The 17,130-nt window shown below is 35.5% G+C and overlaps 1 protein-coding gene across 1 annotated transcript in view; it reads left to right on the top strand.

Moving 5' to 3' along the window:
* The window catches only part of TMPRSS11A (transmembrane serine protease 11A), a 52,286-nt gene that overhangs the window by 5,677 nt on the left and 29,479 nt on the right, over positions 1-17,130 (top strand). The window contains exon 5 of the mRNA XM_043972264.1: positions 10,443-10,510. Coding sequence (XP_043828199.1) covers positions 10,443-10,510 — 68 coding nt within the window. The remainder of the gene's footprint in view (positions 1-10,442; positions 10,511-17,130) is intronic.

Raw genomic sequence — 17,130 nt, 5'->3', positions numbered from 1 at the left:
ACAGAAAACATACGTATCAATTCTTTGAAAAAGTTTTTGAAAATTCTATAATTATAAAGTAACATTTTACCAGGGAGAATCTTACTGGACATATTTTTAAAGCTAAACTTTTAAAAGGAACTAGAAAATCTCTTCCCATTTGTCAGGGAGATGACAGCAAACCATTCAGAGTCTACAGAGCTAGGCAAAATAGTCTTTTTAAATGGTATTGAATTCTTTAGGTAGCTGGTGGTACAATGGATAGAGCACAGGACTTAAGAGTCTGGAAAACCTGAATTCAAATTGTACCTCAGATGTTTACTAGCTGTGTGACCCTAGGCAGTCACTTAACCCCTCTCATCCTCAGTTTCCTTATCTGTCAAATAAAGATAACAATAACACCTATGTCCCAGGGCTGTTGTGGTGATTCAATGAGATAACCTATGTATGTAATAAGCTTTGCAAATTGTAAAGCACTATATAAATTCTAGGCATGATAATTCTTTATAAGACAGGAACTCAAAGAATTGTTCAAATAACAAACATACAAGTTCCAGTCAATAGATAATACTTTGGTAAGAACCGAGCTGAGGAGAGATTCTTGTAAATATTAAGTATTTCTTGTGCAACTTTCATGCACTCAGTGCTTCACGGCAGAGAGATGATGAGAACATGATCTCTGTCGTACAAGGGCTCAAGTGAATGAGAAGAGCAGCATATAATTAAGTGCGGAATTGTGCGTTACATTTAATAGGCAAGAATTAAGAGGAAAGGGAGGTCAGTACAAAATGAAGGGGTCAGGAAGGGCTTTCAACTGTTTATCTTTGTCTGTATGAGGCAAGTTTCTCTCTGGTCCAAGTTCACCTTAAGGGAATTAATTACAAGGAAGGCTCGTGCCTCTCCCTGGGCCACTCCTGTTCATTGTTGCTAAATCCCAATGAATAAAGCCTTTTTTTTTTCCCCCTGTCCCATATGAATACTAATTAAATAGCTAAAGCAGGAAAGCTTGCAAGTCCTGTTCTTCCTCTTGGTTTTGAATTTACTGATGTGAATGGAAGAGAGTGAAATAAGTAAAATGGGTTTATGCTCCTGGACAGTGACGGCTCTTCTAGGTTTCCTGTTGTTTGGCTGTTTCAGTTATAGCCAATTCTTTGTGATCTTGGTTTTTTTTTTTTTGGGGGGGGGGGTTCTTTGCAAAGATACTAGAAAGATTTACCATTTCGTTATCCAGAAAATTTTATGGATAAAGAAACTGAGGCAAACAGAGTTAAGTGACTTACTCAGAATCACACAGTTAGTAAGTGTCTGAGTCTGGATTTGAACTCAAGTCTTCCTGACTCTGAGCCCAGAGCTCTAAACACCGTGTCACCTAGCTGCTTCCATGATATAAATTTCATCTGTGTTTCCAAGAAGCTGTAGCATGAATAGCAGCAGGCTGTCTTGGAAGAAGAGCTAAACTAGGTTGAGGGTAACCCCCAGGCTTCAGACTTGTCAGTGAGTTCCAGAGATGCCTACTCCAAGCATGTGAAGACTTTCCCTGGCACAATGGATGGATGAGAACAATTTGTTTCAACAGCCATGAAGGTGGCTGAAGCAGCCACTGTGGAGTGCTTAGAGCTCAATCAGGTCATCTGCTGCATCCCCGGTCATTGCCAGTCATCTTGACTTTTTTCTTGCCACTGCACTTCAATGACTCTGGAAGAGAGAATGAGGCTGACACTTTGTGCAACTATGCCTCACTTAAATCCAATTCATGGACAAATCAAGACATCACCCCATGATGTCATTAACCCTCTTCAAATAAAAAAGGATGAACAATAATAACATTTCATCAATCAAAGTGTCCTGTGTGGCTACTGTTTGAGTTTCACAACACCCCTACAGTAATGCAATGTTAATCATTTAGTCTGCTCACAAAGTATGAGAACACTAAAATTGCTTAGAAGGAAATGTCTTAGCAGTGCATAAAGGACACTGAGTTTGGGGTCAGAAGTCTGGGATTTTGAGTCCTGGCTCTGCCATTTTTTACCCATGCAACCAAAGTGTCTTCTGAAGTCCTGAACTAATGCTATAAATACTTTCATTTTGGCTTTCCATCTCTATTCTCACTGACATGAAATTTAAAGTAAAAAAGAATTTTATATGTCTTTATTTCTCCCCTCCTCCTTCCCCCAATCTCCCTAATAGTCTTAGTTTTATCCATGTTGAATTAGAGTATACTATTGTCTTTTGATTAAGATGTATTAACTCTTCTGTTGGGCCAATACAAACATCCTCTTCTTGGAAAGTGGAAGGAAATTAGGGAGATGGATAAAGTTCTTCTTCCCTAAATTAAATAATGGTCTATTCCTTCTGCTCAGAGCAGTTCTAAACTGTCAACTCTTTCTTTTTAAAGAGAGGTGAAGTCAGAAATTAATCTCAAAGCAGTGTTGAATTTGTTAGAAGTTACAGAGATTATTGACTGGGAAATAATAGGAGACAAGGGAAATGTAGTAGTACAGAGTAGCTTCATGAAATAATTTGAAGCTAAAGGTGACGAACTTGGATTAGATCCACAGTGCAGTGGTCATTCCTTTAAGGAAGGCATTCTTGCTATGAGAAAAGACCTAGGCAAGAGGACAATATAGCAGAAACATTAAGAATCAAGTAGAGGGGCAGCTAGATGGCACAGTGGATAAAGCACTGGCCCTGAATTCAGGAGGACCTGAGTTCAAATCCGGCCTCAGACACTTTACACTTACTAGCTGTGTGACCCTGGGCAAGTCACTTAACCCTCATTGCCCCACAAAAACAAAAACAAAAAAAAAAAAGAATCAAGTAGAGCAGGCAATTGCCAGAGGTGATGAGAAGATTGAAGGTGAGATATCACCACAGTTGGAAGAGTTCAGATGAAATGCAGAATCTTCATTAAGATTATGGGGATGACTTTGTCCCTTGTAAGAGCATGATTCAGATGCTGTGAAGGAAATAAAAACAAGGTTTGACCACAGATCAGATTGCAGAGAATTAAGCTGCTGACACCTTGAGTATTATTGAGATTTCCTGTTTGAGAGCATGACTTTATACTTTTGTAACTGGTAATAATAATAGCTAGCATTTATATACCATTTTAAGATTTACAACATGTTTTACAAATATCTTCTCATTTTATCCTCATGACAGCCCTAGGAGGTAGGGAGCTATTAGTAATTCCAATTTTATAGATGAAGAAACTGAGGCAAACAGTGATTAATCGACTTGTCCAAGGATATGCAGTTCATCAGTATCTCAGACAACATTTGAACTCAAGTCTTTCTGATTCTAGGTCTAATACTCTTATCTATTGTGCCAATGGGAAGATAAATAGATGTATCTCTACCTTGTTTAACATAAGTTAGGAATGGTACATGCAGAGCATATATCCTGTTAGAATATAGAGTTATAAGAGGTTGAGATAAGGTAGAAAGCTCAGGAGAGATGATAATTTATTATCAGAAATTCATATATCACCATTTGCTAAAGAGTTTAAACCATTTTGTAAATGTTTGAATTGGTATTCCTAGTGAGAAAGGTACAACTGTGCATTAATTGGAAGGAATACATGTCTGCCCATTGATATTTTCAAGCCATTGGGTTCAACATCAAATGTAAGCTTATCAAGGGCAGGTACTAGATCTTCTCTAGCCTTTGGGACTTCCCACTTTCCTGCCTACTAAGAGGCTCTCTATTTGTTAGGTGCTCAGTATGTGTTGTGGCCTAGTAAATGAATAGAAAAATAATCATTTTAATATACTCAGCATGCTGGAAAAGTTAGCACATTTCCCCAAAGATTATTTTTATTTTTTTCTCATCAAGCAAATTTAGGGTCATTATCTTGTTAAGTCTGTCAATCTTCAAAGTTGGTAGAATGTAAAAAAAAAAAAAAATCCTCCAAAAACTTAGAGTGAGACCTTGGGAACTTTAGGCCATAAAATTAGCTGAGTCATTGTCTGACAAAGAAATTCATCCTAATTCTTATTTCTTGTCTTTAATAAGGCCAATCAGCACATCAAGGAGGATTCCAATGCCCGTTAGTCTTGTGGTGATAGTGTCTCTTCATTTGTTACATGACTTGATACATGACACAATTGATACATACATAATACAGCATTGTCATATTGTGAGGTTAGACAATATTAATCTAGTAAGGTGAAGTCGGGACCTTCCTGATGTTATACATTGGGAAGTACTGATATCCTCTGCATGACAAGTGACATCATAAGATGATATGATGGCATGAATGGCTTTGATAACACCTGTACTTGGTTGTCACTCTTCTCACCTCAGCAGAGTATATCAACAAGTATCACATGTCTGTGACAAATCAATTCCTTATGATAAATGATAAGCAAGCATATTGGATAACCCTATACAGGTCTATATCTCTCAGTTCCATTATTATAGATAAAGTGTCAAAGCAAATGCATAAAATTAAGATGAAAGAATTAGATTCATTGTCATAAAAATAATGAATTAAGTGAGGTAGAATGCTAAGTAATTGAATTATCTCATAAAAGAGGGAATTATAATATTTGGAGAGACATATTCTGGTATAGCAGGAAAAAAAATAACTAAACTGGACAAGAGTGAGGGAGAAGGAAAGGAAGGGGTATCAGGAGATCTGGGTATTAGCTGCTGACACATGCTGTGTTATTATCATGGCCAAATTATTATTCCTCAGAGTCTCAGCTACATTTTCTATAAAACTAGGGATAAGGAGGCATATATCAGGAAATACCTGGGGTGGAAAAGTAAAAGGCAAAGCATCAATATAATTTCTAAAAAAATAAAAGAAATGAAGAAGAATGCACTTGATCCATGAGAAATTATCTCAGCCCTTTAGAGAACAATACTAAGCATCTTCTGCATTCAGTAAAGAATTTATCATTCTATTCAGGCTTTTCTCTTACAAATAACTAAAGGAAACAAACACTATTCATTAAGCCTTCATCAAGAATCTCTATATCATTGTGAGAAAGAAATTTTTTCTCTACCACAATTGTCATTCTTTTCCATGGTAATTTTATACCTCCTGATTTTGTGGATATCATCTGCTTTCCTCTTGATCCCCCCTACCCCAAATAAAACCCAAGAGTCATAAATGGAAATACTGCATGGCTCAGTAGTTTTTCCAAGTAAGCTTCCTTGTTAGATGAATTATATCATCTGGTGAGTCAAGAATTTAATCCATTATTGTAGTCAACAAGTTGTGAATTGCCAAGCCATCAGTAGTGGGAGGAATTCATTTAAGGGAATTTTACAAACTGGTCTTTAAACACACTCGAGTTCCTTGTTCTCCTGTTTAAATTTCTTTCCTTTTTTAATCCATGTTTCTGGAAGTTTGGCATTTTCTTTAAAAACAGATAATTGATGTAGTAATAATAATTAGCCTCTCTTCACGTGGATACTAAACCAATTTAAATTCCCTCTCTGAATGTTCTTGGAAACCTTTAATTTGCAGTTGTATTGCTTGATATTATCTCCAAAAACTTTAAGACTTCATCATTAGTCAATCAGTTGAGTCTTTCATTCATTATTATCAATTTCTTTGAATACTCAAAATGATTTACTCCGATTGAAGATGTAACTGTGGAAGGAAGGCCTTAAATTGTATTGTGGGCTGTTAATAGAGACTTAGAAGACCAATTGTATTCTAGTTTTCGGTGAACATCGATCCTTAATGGAGCTTCTCCAGAAAACTATTTTGGTTCCTCATAGTGGCATAGAGTTGATATTAGATGAATATGAGCAACATTCTGATGGTAACAGATTACTTCACCTGGTGTTGACACATATATTCAACCAGAAAGCTTCTACAGTTGTCAAGATATTGTGGGAGGAGTACTTCTCTGGCTATGCCTTCTCTGCCAAGATCACAAAGGTTAGGATTCTGAGAGAAAACTATTCATGGAAGTTCTAGATTTGGCAAGAATAGAGAAGTCTAGAAAAGTACCTTATCATCTTCAAGGAGATCCCAAAGCAGAGGACTTCAATCAAATATTGAACATGATGGTGATTCAGAGGCAACTAGGTGGCACAGTGGGTAGAACCCAGGATCTAGAGTTGAGAATACCTGAATTCAAATTTTGCCTCAGATACTTAAAAGCTATATTATTCTTGTCAAGTCATTTACCCTGCTAACATCAGTTTTCTTAACTGTAAAATGGGCATAAAAGAATTGAATGAGATAATATTTGTACAACACTTGGCATACTGCTTGACATGTTATTGTTGTTATTGTTGTTGTTGTTGTTGTTCAGTTGTTCATTCATGTCTGACTCTTTATGACCCTGTATAGCATTTTCTTAGCAAAGATACTTGAGTGGTCTGCCACTTCCTTCTCCAGTAAATTAAGGCAGAGGTTAAATGACTTGCCGAGGATCATACAGCTATTGAGTGTCTGAGGCAAGATTTGAATTCAGGTCTTCCTGACTCCAGGCCCAGAAATCTATCCATTTAGCAAATGCATTTTTACTTCCTTCCTTCGTGAAGCTCAATGGAGTCAATATGGGGTATTTCTGGTGAATATATATAATGTCATCAAGAATCCGCAATACCTGCTGATATTTGGATAAGGGCCTCTATTTTTTCCCTATTTATTTGTGTTTTAGAGACTCAAAAAATAGAGATGGGAATAAGCAGAAGATCTTCTAGCTGAGGATCAGTTGAAGGAAGCCTAACACGTATCTATGACCTTAGCTCAGACAAGCTTAGAGAGGAACAAATGATGTCATGTACAAGTTTGCGGGCATCAAAAGTTTATTGGTGCACAGAGAAAAGACAAAATAGCAAACTGGTAGGAAGCTATTCCATATCAAATAGATGAAAGGCAGTGTAGTTTGATGGAAGAGAAAATGGTGCCAAAGAATAGTTGGGGGCCTACAAAGACAATACATCAGAACCATCTGTTGATTATGCCCCACTTAGCCAGGTGCCTTATTAATAAGTAGGACAAAAATGTCAGAGGGTTAGCCATATGGGCTTTGAGGAAGGCTTCTCTATTGGGTGCAGATGGATTGATGAAGTCATATGATCATTCATATGAAGAAATTGGGGATCATGATTCAACTGAGGAGGAAAGTATATGTTAATACCCTTCCAAGAGTCAGGGAAGTCAAGCAAGATTGCCCCTGACTTGAGAGAAAACCTCTTCCAAGATTGAGAGGGAGGAGGAAAGAGTTCACAGGTCCCTGTTTCTTGACTGATATTTCAGTAATGTGGGGGGCAGCTAGGTGGCGCAGTGGATAAAGCACTGGCCCTGGATTCAGGAGTACCTGAATTCAAATCCAGCCTCAGACACTTGACATTTACTAGCTGTGTGACCCTGGACAAGTCACTTAACCTCCATTGCCCTGCAAAAAAAAAAAAAAAAAAAAAAAAGATATTTCAGTAATGTGGTCCTCAGCAGAATAGAAGACACATATAGAGTCTTATTTGTTGGAAAGCATTGATGGCCATTCTGGAGTATCCATGAATTCAAAATTTTCATGGTAGGCCAAATGGTCTGAAGAACATGGACTAACAGCAAGTCACCTCTAAAGAACTCACTGGCCAGTGATCAGACTGATTTAGGATGTTCCAGAAGTAATGGGGAGAAGGTTGCATTGGTAGCCTGATAGTATTAATTGATTTCTATTTTGCCTAAAACTCTGATACGTGAAGTTGTATGCTATGTATGAATTTTGCTATCTTATGGATTATGTGAATTATGCATTATATTTCTTTCCACAACCTATGCAGTGCCGACAGAGATATCATATATTCTATGTCTGCAGATGTATTGGATATTTGAGATAATTACTTGTAAAGATGCTGTGCGCAAAATGATGAACATTTAGAATAAGAGTGTCATATAGCCAATGTGATTTGTAGTGTCTGCCATTTTTTTAAACTAGGAGATGTACCTAAAAGGGTAAGCATGTAATATGCTACCATGTTCTATCTGGAGGGGAAAACATATTCTCAAAAGCCTGTGTACAGGTAGAACAGCTTTCAAAATGTTTAGTTTAAACAGAAAGATGGCAACCTCCCTAAAAGAGTAGCATATAGGTAGTATTATGAAGGATTGGGTTAGGGGCAAGCAAGCAATTGGTAACCAGAATCTGTGCAACCAGAGACTGGAGAAGGAGCTTCTTGGCTATAGATAGACCAGGTGCAGTGCAAATAAGACAAGGGCAGGAGAACAAGAAAAAGGCAGGTACTGAGCTGGAGAGTGAGGGAACAAGTCAGCAGGACAGAGAGCCTTTGGAGTCCTCCATACATAAGTGATTGATACATCCCCTTTTCAACATGTTGGGGAGATGAACAATTATTCAGAAGAGAAATTAGTGCTCTCTTGGGAGATCTAACTATTCCACCTACAGGCTGTGTGATGTAAGCAAATCAGTTACCTTCCCTGTGACTCAATTAAAAAATTGGAACATTCTAGTGTTATTAATTCACAGGGTTAATGTGAGGAAAGTGCTTCATAAACCTTATAGTGTTTTATAATTGAGAGCTATTAATATTGTAATTTGTTAAATTTTTGTGTGAAGACAAGGAAAATAATTCACAAGAAGAAAAGTTATAGAGCTCTTACTAGCTACAAGAGTAAAATGAATATTCACACTTAAGATAATGAGATCCAGTAAAGTATTGTAATATACCATGAACAATCAAATAAATGAACATTGATGCTGAGTAAGGAAATCCTGAGATATTTTTCCTTACCTCAGCCTTCCTTTCTTTTTCTGCCCTTTTATAAGGTGACAGTTGTGGTTTTTTTCTTGTCCCTCCCAGAATAATTCCAATAAGTTATTTGCATGCTCAGCATATCCTCAAGCCTAGTAGCCAATTTAAGCAATCCGTCAAAATGCTCTAAAAATGCTGACAAACACCATGCATTGCTGCCATCCAGCGTTCACTGCCAAACACTGCTACTTGCAGGTGCCAGATGCAACTTGGGTACCGGGCTACTTTATCTCTGACAACACATTTTCTACAACCACAGCATAGATAAAGTTGTCTTTTATTTCCCCTCTGGCACACAGTGATATAATTAGATTAAAACAGCTCAGGGCTAACAACTGGCAAGAAAATTGTATTGTTGTCCCTTGGTTTATACTCTAGTGTGAAAGCCAATTGAAATAATTCAGACCTGCAGTTCTTTCCTAAGGTCATGCTCTAGAGAGAAAAATTAGGCCAATAAAAGACTTCATGGAAGTCTAGTGACAAAATTTTTCTTCTAAAAAGTGATAGAATAAAATATTTTATTTTGAAAAATCTAACCTCTTCAATATATAACTAGGGGCCTATCCTCTTTTCTTTTTCTTTTTTTTTTTTTGGTGAGGCAATGGGAGTTAAGTAACTTGCCCAGGGTCACACAGCTAGTAAGTGTTAAGTGTCTGAGGCCGGATTTGAACTCAGGTACTCCTGACTCCAGGGCCAGTGCTCTATCCACTGCACCACCTAGCTGCCCTAGCCCATCCTCTTTTAATTAAAGAGGGGCTTTGCTCACATGCAACTTATCCTCTTCCCTCTTCTCCCTTTCCATAATCATCTTCCCTTAAGTTTAGACTCTTTCCTGTGTCTTTATTCATGAACTATCCTTTTTATTGATATTTTTTTATTTGTATCAACCTTATTTCTGAATATATTCACTATTTCCTTTAACCAATAAGCCATGTCTTGTAACATAGATGGAAGGGAAGATAAGGGAAGGGGGAGAAAAAAAGTTCAATGGAAACAACCAAAACATCAACCAAGTCTGACATGTCATAATTCATATCTATAGTCCCCATCTCTAAAAGAAGAAAAGAAAGTCTGTTTTCTCAACTCTACCCAAGGCCAAACTTGTTGGTTATTATGTTCATACCAGTTTAATTTTTTTGTTCTTTCCATTTACATTATTATAATGCCAGGTTATGTTATTTTCTGCTTCTCTTTAATTCACTTTGCATTGGTTCATGTGTCTTGCTATGCTTCTCTAAATTCTTTATTTAACCCTTTCTTACCCAATAAAATTCTGTTATACTTATGTACACCAATTTGTTTATTCATTTTCAGAGTTATAGGCATCTATTTTATATCCAGTTATTTGCCATTACAAAAAGTGCTGCTATAAATATGTTAATGGTGCAAGTGCATAAACTAGATATTGTGTAATTAGACTAGATAGTGGCAATAGCCCTCAGCTGGAATTCACTATGAATGCCTTGATTCTTTTTTTTTTCTTTTTTTTTTAGTGAGGCAATTGGGGTTAAGTGACTTGCCCAGGGTCACACAGCTAGTAAGTGTTAAGTGTCTGAGGCCAGATTTGAACTCAGGTACTCCTGACTCCAGGGCCGGTGCTTTATCCACTGTGCCACCTAGCCGCCCCGAATGCCTTGATTCTTAATCAAGGATTCACTCTTATTGCAAAATATCATCTTTGTGTTAATGAATATTCTATATCTCTCTAAAATCAGGTGGATGAAACATTTATGGATTCTATCTTGAGCAAACATTATATCAAGAATCAAGTAATCAAACTGACGTAAGTATATTTAGAAAATACAGACTGGGCAAAGATTTATTAACAAGCATAGGTAAGAACCAATGAATTACAAAACCATATTTAGTAAACTTCCTTATTCTGGAAAGCTTTTAGCACTAAACATTTTTAAAAGCAGCTGCTAAGTAAGGTCTCTTCTAGTTTTAAGTTTGCAATATTTTGAAAAGTATGGATTAGTTCATTGAGATCTCACTGGCAGCATGTTATAGTAGAATGAATGTAAGACTTGGGGATCAAAAGTCCTATATTTTCATCCTATTTGATAATTCATACTTATATAGTGCCTTATAGTTCACAAAGTATTTATCTCACAACAATCCTGCAAAGTAGGCATCACAAGTATTATCATTTCTATTTTGCAGCTAAGGATCACAGAAATTAGGTGACATGCCCAACTCACAAAACTAGTAAATGTCAGGAGGGAGTCTCAAACCAAATTCATAATAAATCACTGTGGGTACACTATGCCACACTACTTCTCACTTATTAACATATGATGTAGGATGGGTCCTTTAATCTTTCTGGGCCCCAGGTCCCTCATCCATGATTTGATCTTTAAGGCCCCTTCTCTTTCTAACATTCTATAGCTCCATGGCTTATGGCACAATTAGGAGATGAAGAGGTAATGAATTAAAACATTTTCTAACCTGGTTTTGAGTTGCAAGTACTGAATTACTACAACAAATGTATCTTGGCAGAGTTCATTCAACATCTTGTATGATCTGGTGCTCTCACTGCTTTGACCAAACCATTTAAGTCCAGAGATGTTATAGAGTGTGCAGAATGTATACACTAAAAGAGAATTGTTTGTCAATTTGACATAAAGTACAATTTAAAGTCCTAATCTTCAGATTCAATATTATGGACGAAATAGAACACATAGCACTAATTAGGAATATTCCCCCTGGGGCAAAAGTAATTGAGGCCAGTAGATTTAATAGAGTACAAAAGAAGGTGACAGAGATGTGCTGGTAAATTTGTAATAACTGGCTACCTGAAAAGCACAAAAGACTTTTAAGTATATATCTGTATCATTAATATTTTCTCCACCACTTTCTTAAATCTAGATAATCTACAAAACAATAAATCAAGCCTTGATTTGTAGTGTTTGCAGTTTTCTGAGGTATAATATTCACAATGAATATTTAAAATGGAGAGAGTACTAGGAGCTGCTTGAGCACCTGGGGTGTAAGGGACATTATAGAAGGGAGGCTAACCATGGGTGTGTTCAGTTGACAACACAAGCAGAAAGAAGAATACAAGATGAGCAAGGGGAATGACTGTTTGCCAGGGGAAAAAATGAAGCATTCCAAGAAGGAAGTATCACCCACCCCAAATCAGTTCCTTGTAAATGGGGCTTTTTTCTCCATTAATTTTATTTGTATTTCCAGCACCTAACAAAATGCCTGGCACATAGTAGGTATTTAATATATGTACAGTGGTTGGTTGATAAATTCCTGTTTACCCTGTACTAGTTATTGTTCTAGTAAAACACATGAAATATTTTATAACTGACAAATAGTATCTTCTCATTATCTAACTCCTCTATCCTTTCCCCCACCTCCCTTTGCCCTTATTTAGCCTGGTGAATCTGGGAGGTTCATTTTTCTTTAGCTTTTTAGTTCTAGTATTTAAAACACAAACCAACAAACAGCAGGAGAACTAAAACAGGTATCACGTTGCTGGGGAAATCCATATCAGCATATTAATTGCATATAAATATATTTGAAAATTGTCTGAAAATAGTTAAATTCTCTTACTCTTGAAAGATTGTATAATTCAGCTCTGCAGTATTGCATTAAACAAAGATATAAGTACACACTAGCCCTCACCACATCACTGTCATACATGTCCCTATGCAGTTGATCTGACATACCTATTGATTAATTATAAAAATGGACTCAATGAATAATATGAAAGGAAAAAAACAGGAAAACTGACTTCTATAGGGTAAAAAGGATGGGAAGAGTAAAAATGAATGGGTATAGAATTCTATCTTACCCTATGGGAAGTAAAGAAGGAAAGAGGAAAGAAAAGGGCAGGGTGCTGATAGAGGGAAGGGTAAAACTAGGATGGGAAAGGGGAAAGGACAAAAAGGAGGAGGAGTTGATAGAAGGGAGGGCAAACTAGGAATTGAAAGGGGAAAGAACAAAAGGGAGGTGGGGCTGACAGAAGGGAGGGTAGACTGAGGTGACCAGAAACAAAAGACTTAGTGAGAAAGGTCAAGGGAAAAGGAAAGATAAAAATACAAAAAAAGGGAAAAAATAGGATGCAGGGAAATATACAGTTAGTAATCATAACTGTGAATGTGAATGGGATTAACTCTCCTATAAAACAGAAGCAGATAGCAAAGTGGATTAAAAACAAAAATCCTGTACTATGTTGTTTTCAAGAAACACATTTGAAGCAGAGAGATAAACACAAAGTAAAGTTAAAGGCAGGAGCAGAATATATTATATTCAGCTGAAGTAAAAAAAAAAAGCAGGAGTATCAATCCTTATCTCAAACAAAGCAAAAGCAAAAATTGACCGAATTAAAAGAGATAAGAAAGGAACTATATCTTGGTAAAAGGTACCATAGACAATGAAGTAATATCAGTACTAAACATATATGCACGAAGTGGTACAATATCCAAATTCCTTTTTTTTCTTTTCTTTTCTTTTTTTTTTTTTGGTGGAGCAATGAGGGTTAAGTGACTTGCCCATGGTCATACAGCTAGTAAGTGTCAAGTGTCTGAGGCTGGATTTGAACTCAGGTCCTCCTGAATCCAGGGACAGGTTTTATCCACTGTGCTACCTAGCTGCCCCCCCCCCATCCAAATTCTTAGAGAAGTTAAGTAAGTTACAGGAAGAAATAGACAGTAAAACCATATTAGTTGGGGGACCTCAAGCTCCCCCTCAAAGAATAGATAAATCTAACCCCAAAATTAATAAGAAAGAAATTAAGGAAGTGAATAGAATTTTAGAAAAATTAAATATGCTAGACCTCTGGAGAAAATTAATGGAGATAGAAAAGAATAAAACTTTTTCTCAGTGGTATACGGCACATACACAAAAATTGACCATTAGGGTATAAAAACCTCAGAGTCAGATGCATAAAGGCATAAATAGTAAATGCATCCTTTTCAGATCATGATGTAATAAAAATCATGTGTAATAAAGGGTCAGGGAAACATAGACCAAAAACGAATTGGAAACTAAATAATTTCATCCTAAAGAATGAATGGGTCAAACCACAAATCATAGAATCAATCAGTACCTTCATACAAGTGAATGACAATAATGAGACAACATACCAGAACTTATGGGATGCAGCCAAAGCAGATCTTAGGGGAAATTGTATATCTCTAAATGCCCACATGAATAAAATAGAGAAAGAGGAGATCAATGATTTGGGCATGCAACTAAAAAAGCTAGAAAAAGAACAAATTAAAAATTCCCAATTAAATACCAAATTGCAAATTCTGAAAATCAAAGGTGAAATTAATAAAATTTAAAGTAAGAAAATTACAGAATTTATAAATAAAACTAAAATGGTTATATGAAAAAACAATAAAATAGATAAAATTTTGGTTAATTTGATTTAAAAAAGAAAGAAGAAAACCAAATTACCACCATCAAAAATGAAAAGGGTTAACTCACCACCAATGTAAAGAAAATTAAAGAAATAATTAGGAGCTATTTTGCCCAACTACATGCCAATAAATTTGACGATCTAAATGAAATGGATGAATATTTACAAAAAATATAAATTGCCCAGATAAACAGAAGAGGAAATGAAATCTTTAAATAGGCCCATTTTAGAAAAAGACATTGAACAAGCCATCAATGAACTCCCTAAGAAAAAACTCCAGGGCCAGATGGGTTTAAAGTAAATACCACCAAACATTTAAAGAACAATTAATTCCAATACTTTACAAACTATTTGGAAAAATAGGTGAAGAAGAAATCCTACCAAATTCCTTCTATGAAACAAATATGGTGCTCATACCTAAACCAGGAAGAACAAAAACAAAGAAAGAAAATTGTAGACCAATCTCCATAATGAATTATTGCTGCAAAAATTCTAAATAGAATATTAGCAAAAAAGATTGTAGCAATTTATCAACAAGATAATACGCTGTGACCAGGTGGGATTTATACCAAGAATGCAGAGTTGGTTCAATATTAGGAAAAGTATCAACATAATTGACCACTTCAATAACAAAACTAACCAAAACCATATGATTATCTCAATAGATGCAGAGAAAACTTTTGACAAAATACAGCACCCATTCCTATTAAAAACACTAGAGAGCATAGGAATAAATGGAGCTTTCCTTAAGATGATAAACAGCATCTATTTTAAACCATCAGCAAGCACCATATACAATGGGGATAAGTTAGAGGCATTCCCAATAAGAGCAGGGGTAAAACAAGGATGTCCATTATCACCATTATTATTAAATATTGTACTAAAAATGGTAGCCTTAGCAATAAGAGAAGAAAAAGAAATTGAAGGAATTGCTCTTTGCAGATTATATGATAGTATACTTAGAAGATCCTAAAGAATCAACTAAAAAACTACTTAAAACAATTAACAACTTTAGCAAAGTTAAAGGATATAAAATAAACCCACATAAATCATGAGCATTTCTATATATGACCTTCAAAGTCCAGCAGCAAAAGATAGAAAAAGAAATATAAAATACTTGGGAATCTACCTGACAAGGCAAACCCAGGAACTATATGAACACAATTAAAAAACACTTTTCACACAAATAAAATCATATCTAAACAAATGGAAAAATATAAATTGCTCATGGGTAGGCCATGTTAATATAATAAAAATTATATTTCTACCTAAATTAATTCACATGTTCAGTGCCATACCAATCAAACTACCAAAAATATTTCATAGAGTTAGAAAAACAATAACAAAATTCATATGGAAGAACAAAAGGTCAAGAATATCAAAGAAATTAATGAAAAATGCAAAGGAGGGTGTCCTAGGTGTACCAGATCTAAACCTATATTATAAATTAGCAATCATCAAAACTATTTAGTACTGGATAAGAAATAAAGAGGAGGATCAGTGGAATAGGTTAAGCACACAAAACACAGCAGTAAATGAAAATAACAATCTCCTGTTTGATAAACCCAAAGACTCTAGCCTCCAGGATAAGAACTATCTGACAAAAACTGGGAAAAATGGAAACATAGAACAACATTTTACACCATACACCAAAATCAAGTCAAAATGGGTACAATATCTAGACATAAAGGGTGATAACATAGGCAAATTAGAAAAGGAAGGAATAGTTTACTTGCCAGAATTATGGAGATGGGAAGAATTGATGACCAAAAATGAGATAGAGAACATCATGAAATGCAGAGTACATCATCTTGACTACATTAAATTAAAAAGGTTTTGCATAAACAAAACCAATGCAAACAAGATTAGAAGGAAAGAAGAAAGCTGGGAAACAAATTTTACTGATAGTGTTTTTGATAAAGGTCTAATATCTAAAATATATAGAGAACTGAATCAAATATACAAGGATACAAGTAATTCCCGAATTGAGAAATGGTCAAATGATATGAACAGACAGTTTTCAGATAATGAAATTAAAACTATCCATAGCCATACGAAAAAATGTTCTCAATCCCTACTGATAAGAGAAATGCGTATTAAAACTACTCTGAGGTACCAACTCACACCTATCCAATTGGCTAATATGACCAAAAAAGGAAATGATAAATGTTGGATAAGATGTGGGAAAATTGGAACACTAATGCATGGCTGGTGGAGTTTTGAAATGATCCAATCATTCTGGAGAGCAGTTTGGAACAATGCCCAAAAGGCTATAAAACTGTGCAAACCATTTGACCCAGCAATACCACCACTAGGTCTATGATACTGAGTGAAATGAAGAGAACCAAGAGAATACTGTACACAGTATCAACAACATTTTGTGATGATCAGTTGTGATAGACTTAATTCTACTAAGCAATACAATGCAAGACAATGCCAAAAGACTTGTGGAAAATGCGCTACATGTGCAGAAAAAGAAAACAAGACAAAACAAAAAAAACTATGGAGTCAGACTGCAGACTGAAGCATACTGTTTTCACTTTGGTTGTTGCTTTTTAGTTATTGTTCTTGTTTATTTTTTCTTGCATTTTTTTCTTTTGTTCTGATTAATGTGGAAATATGTTTAACATGATATTAATGTATAACCTATATCAAATTGCTTGATGGGCTCAGGTGGGGGGAGGAAATAGAGGGTGAGAGAAAAATTTGAAACTCAAAAATATCTTTATATGTAATTGAGAAAAATTAAAAAGAAAAAAGAAAAAAATTTTAAAAGAGTAAAAAATTAAGATTATGTGGATTGGCTAAGATAAGCCATCATCATACCAAATAATACAAACATCATTTTTGCTCAAACCAGAAAATTCAATTATTTATCAAATTAATCAATGAATTCATATGAATTTGTTAAATATTTACTATGTGCTAGCCACTGTACTAACCTCCTTATTATATACAATTTATGATGATAAAATGCAATAGCCATGCAACAAGAGTAAGGGGAATGGATAACCCACATGTGCCAATGG

Source organism: Dromiciops gliroides, chromosome 6 (assembly GCF_019393635.1).
Source record: "Dromiciops gliroides isolate mDroGli1 chromosome 6, mDroGli1.pri, whole genome shotgun sequence".
In the NCBI taxonomy this organism is placed as follows: domain Eukaryota; kingdom Metazoa; phylum Chordata; class Mammalia; order Microbiotheria; family Microbiotheriidae; genus Dromiciops; species Dromiciops gliroides.
This window is presented reverse-complemented; position numbering and strand designations above follow the sequence as displayed.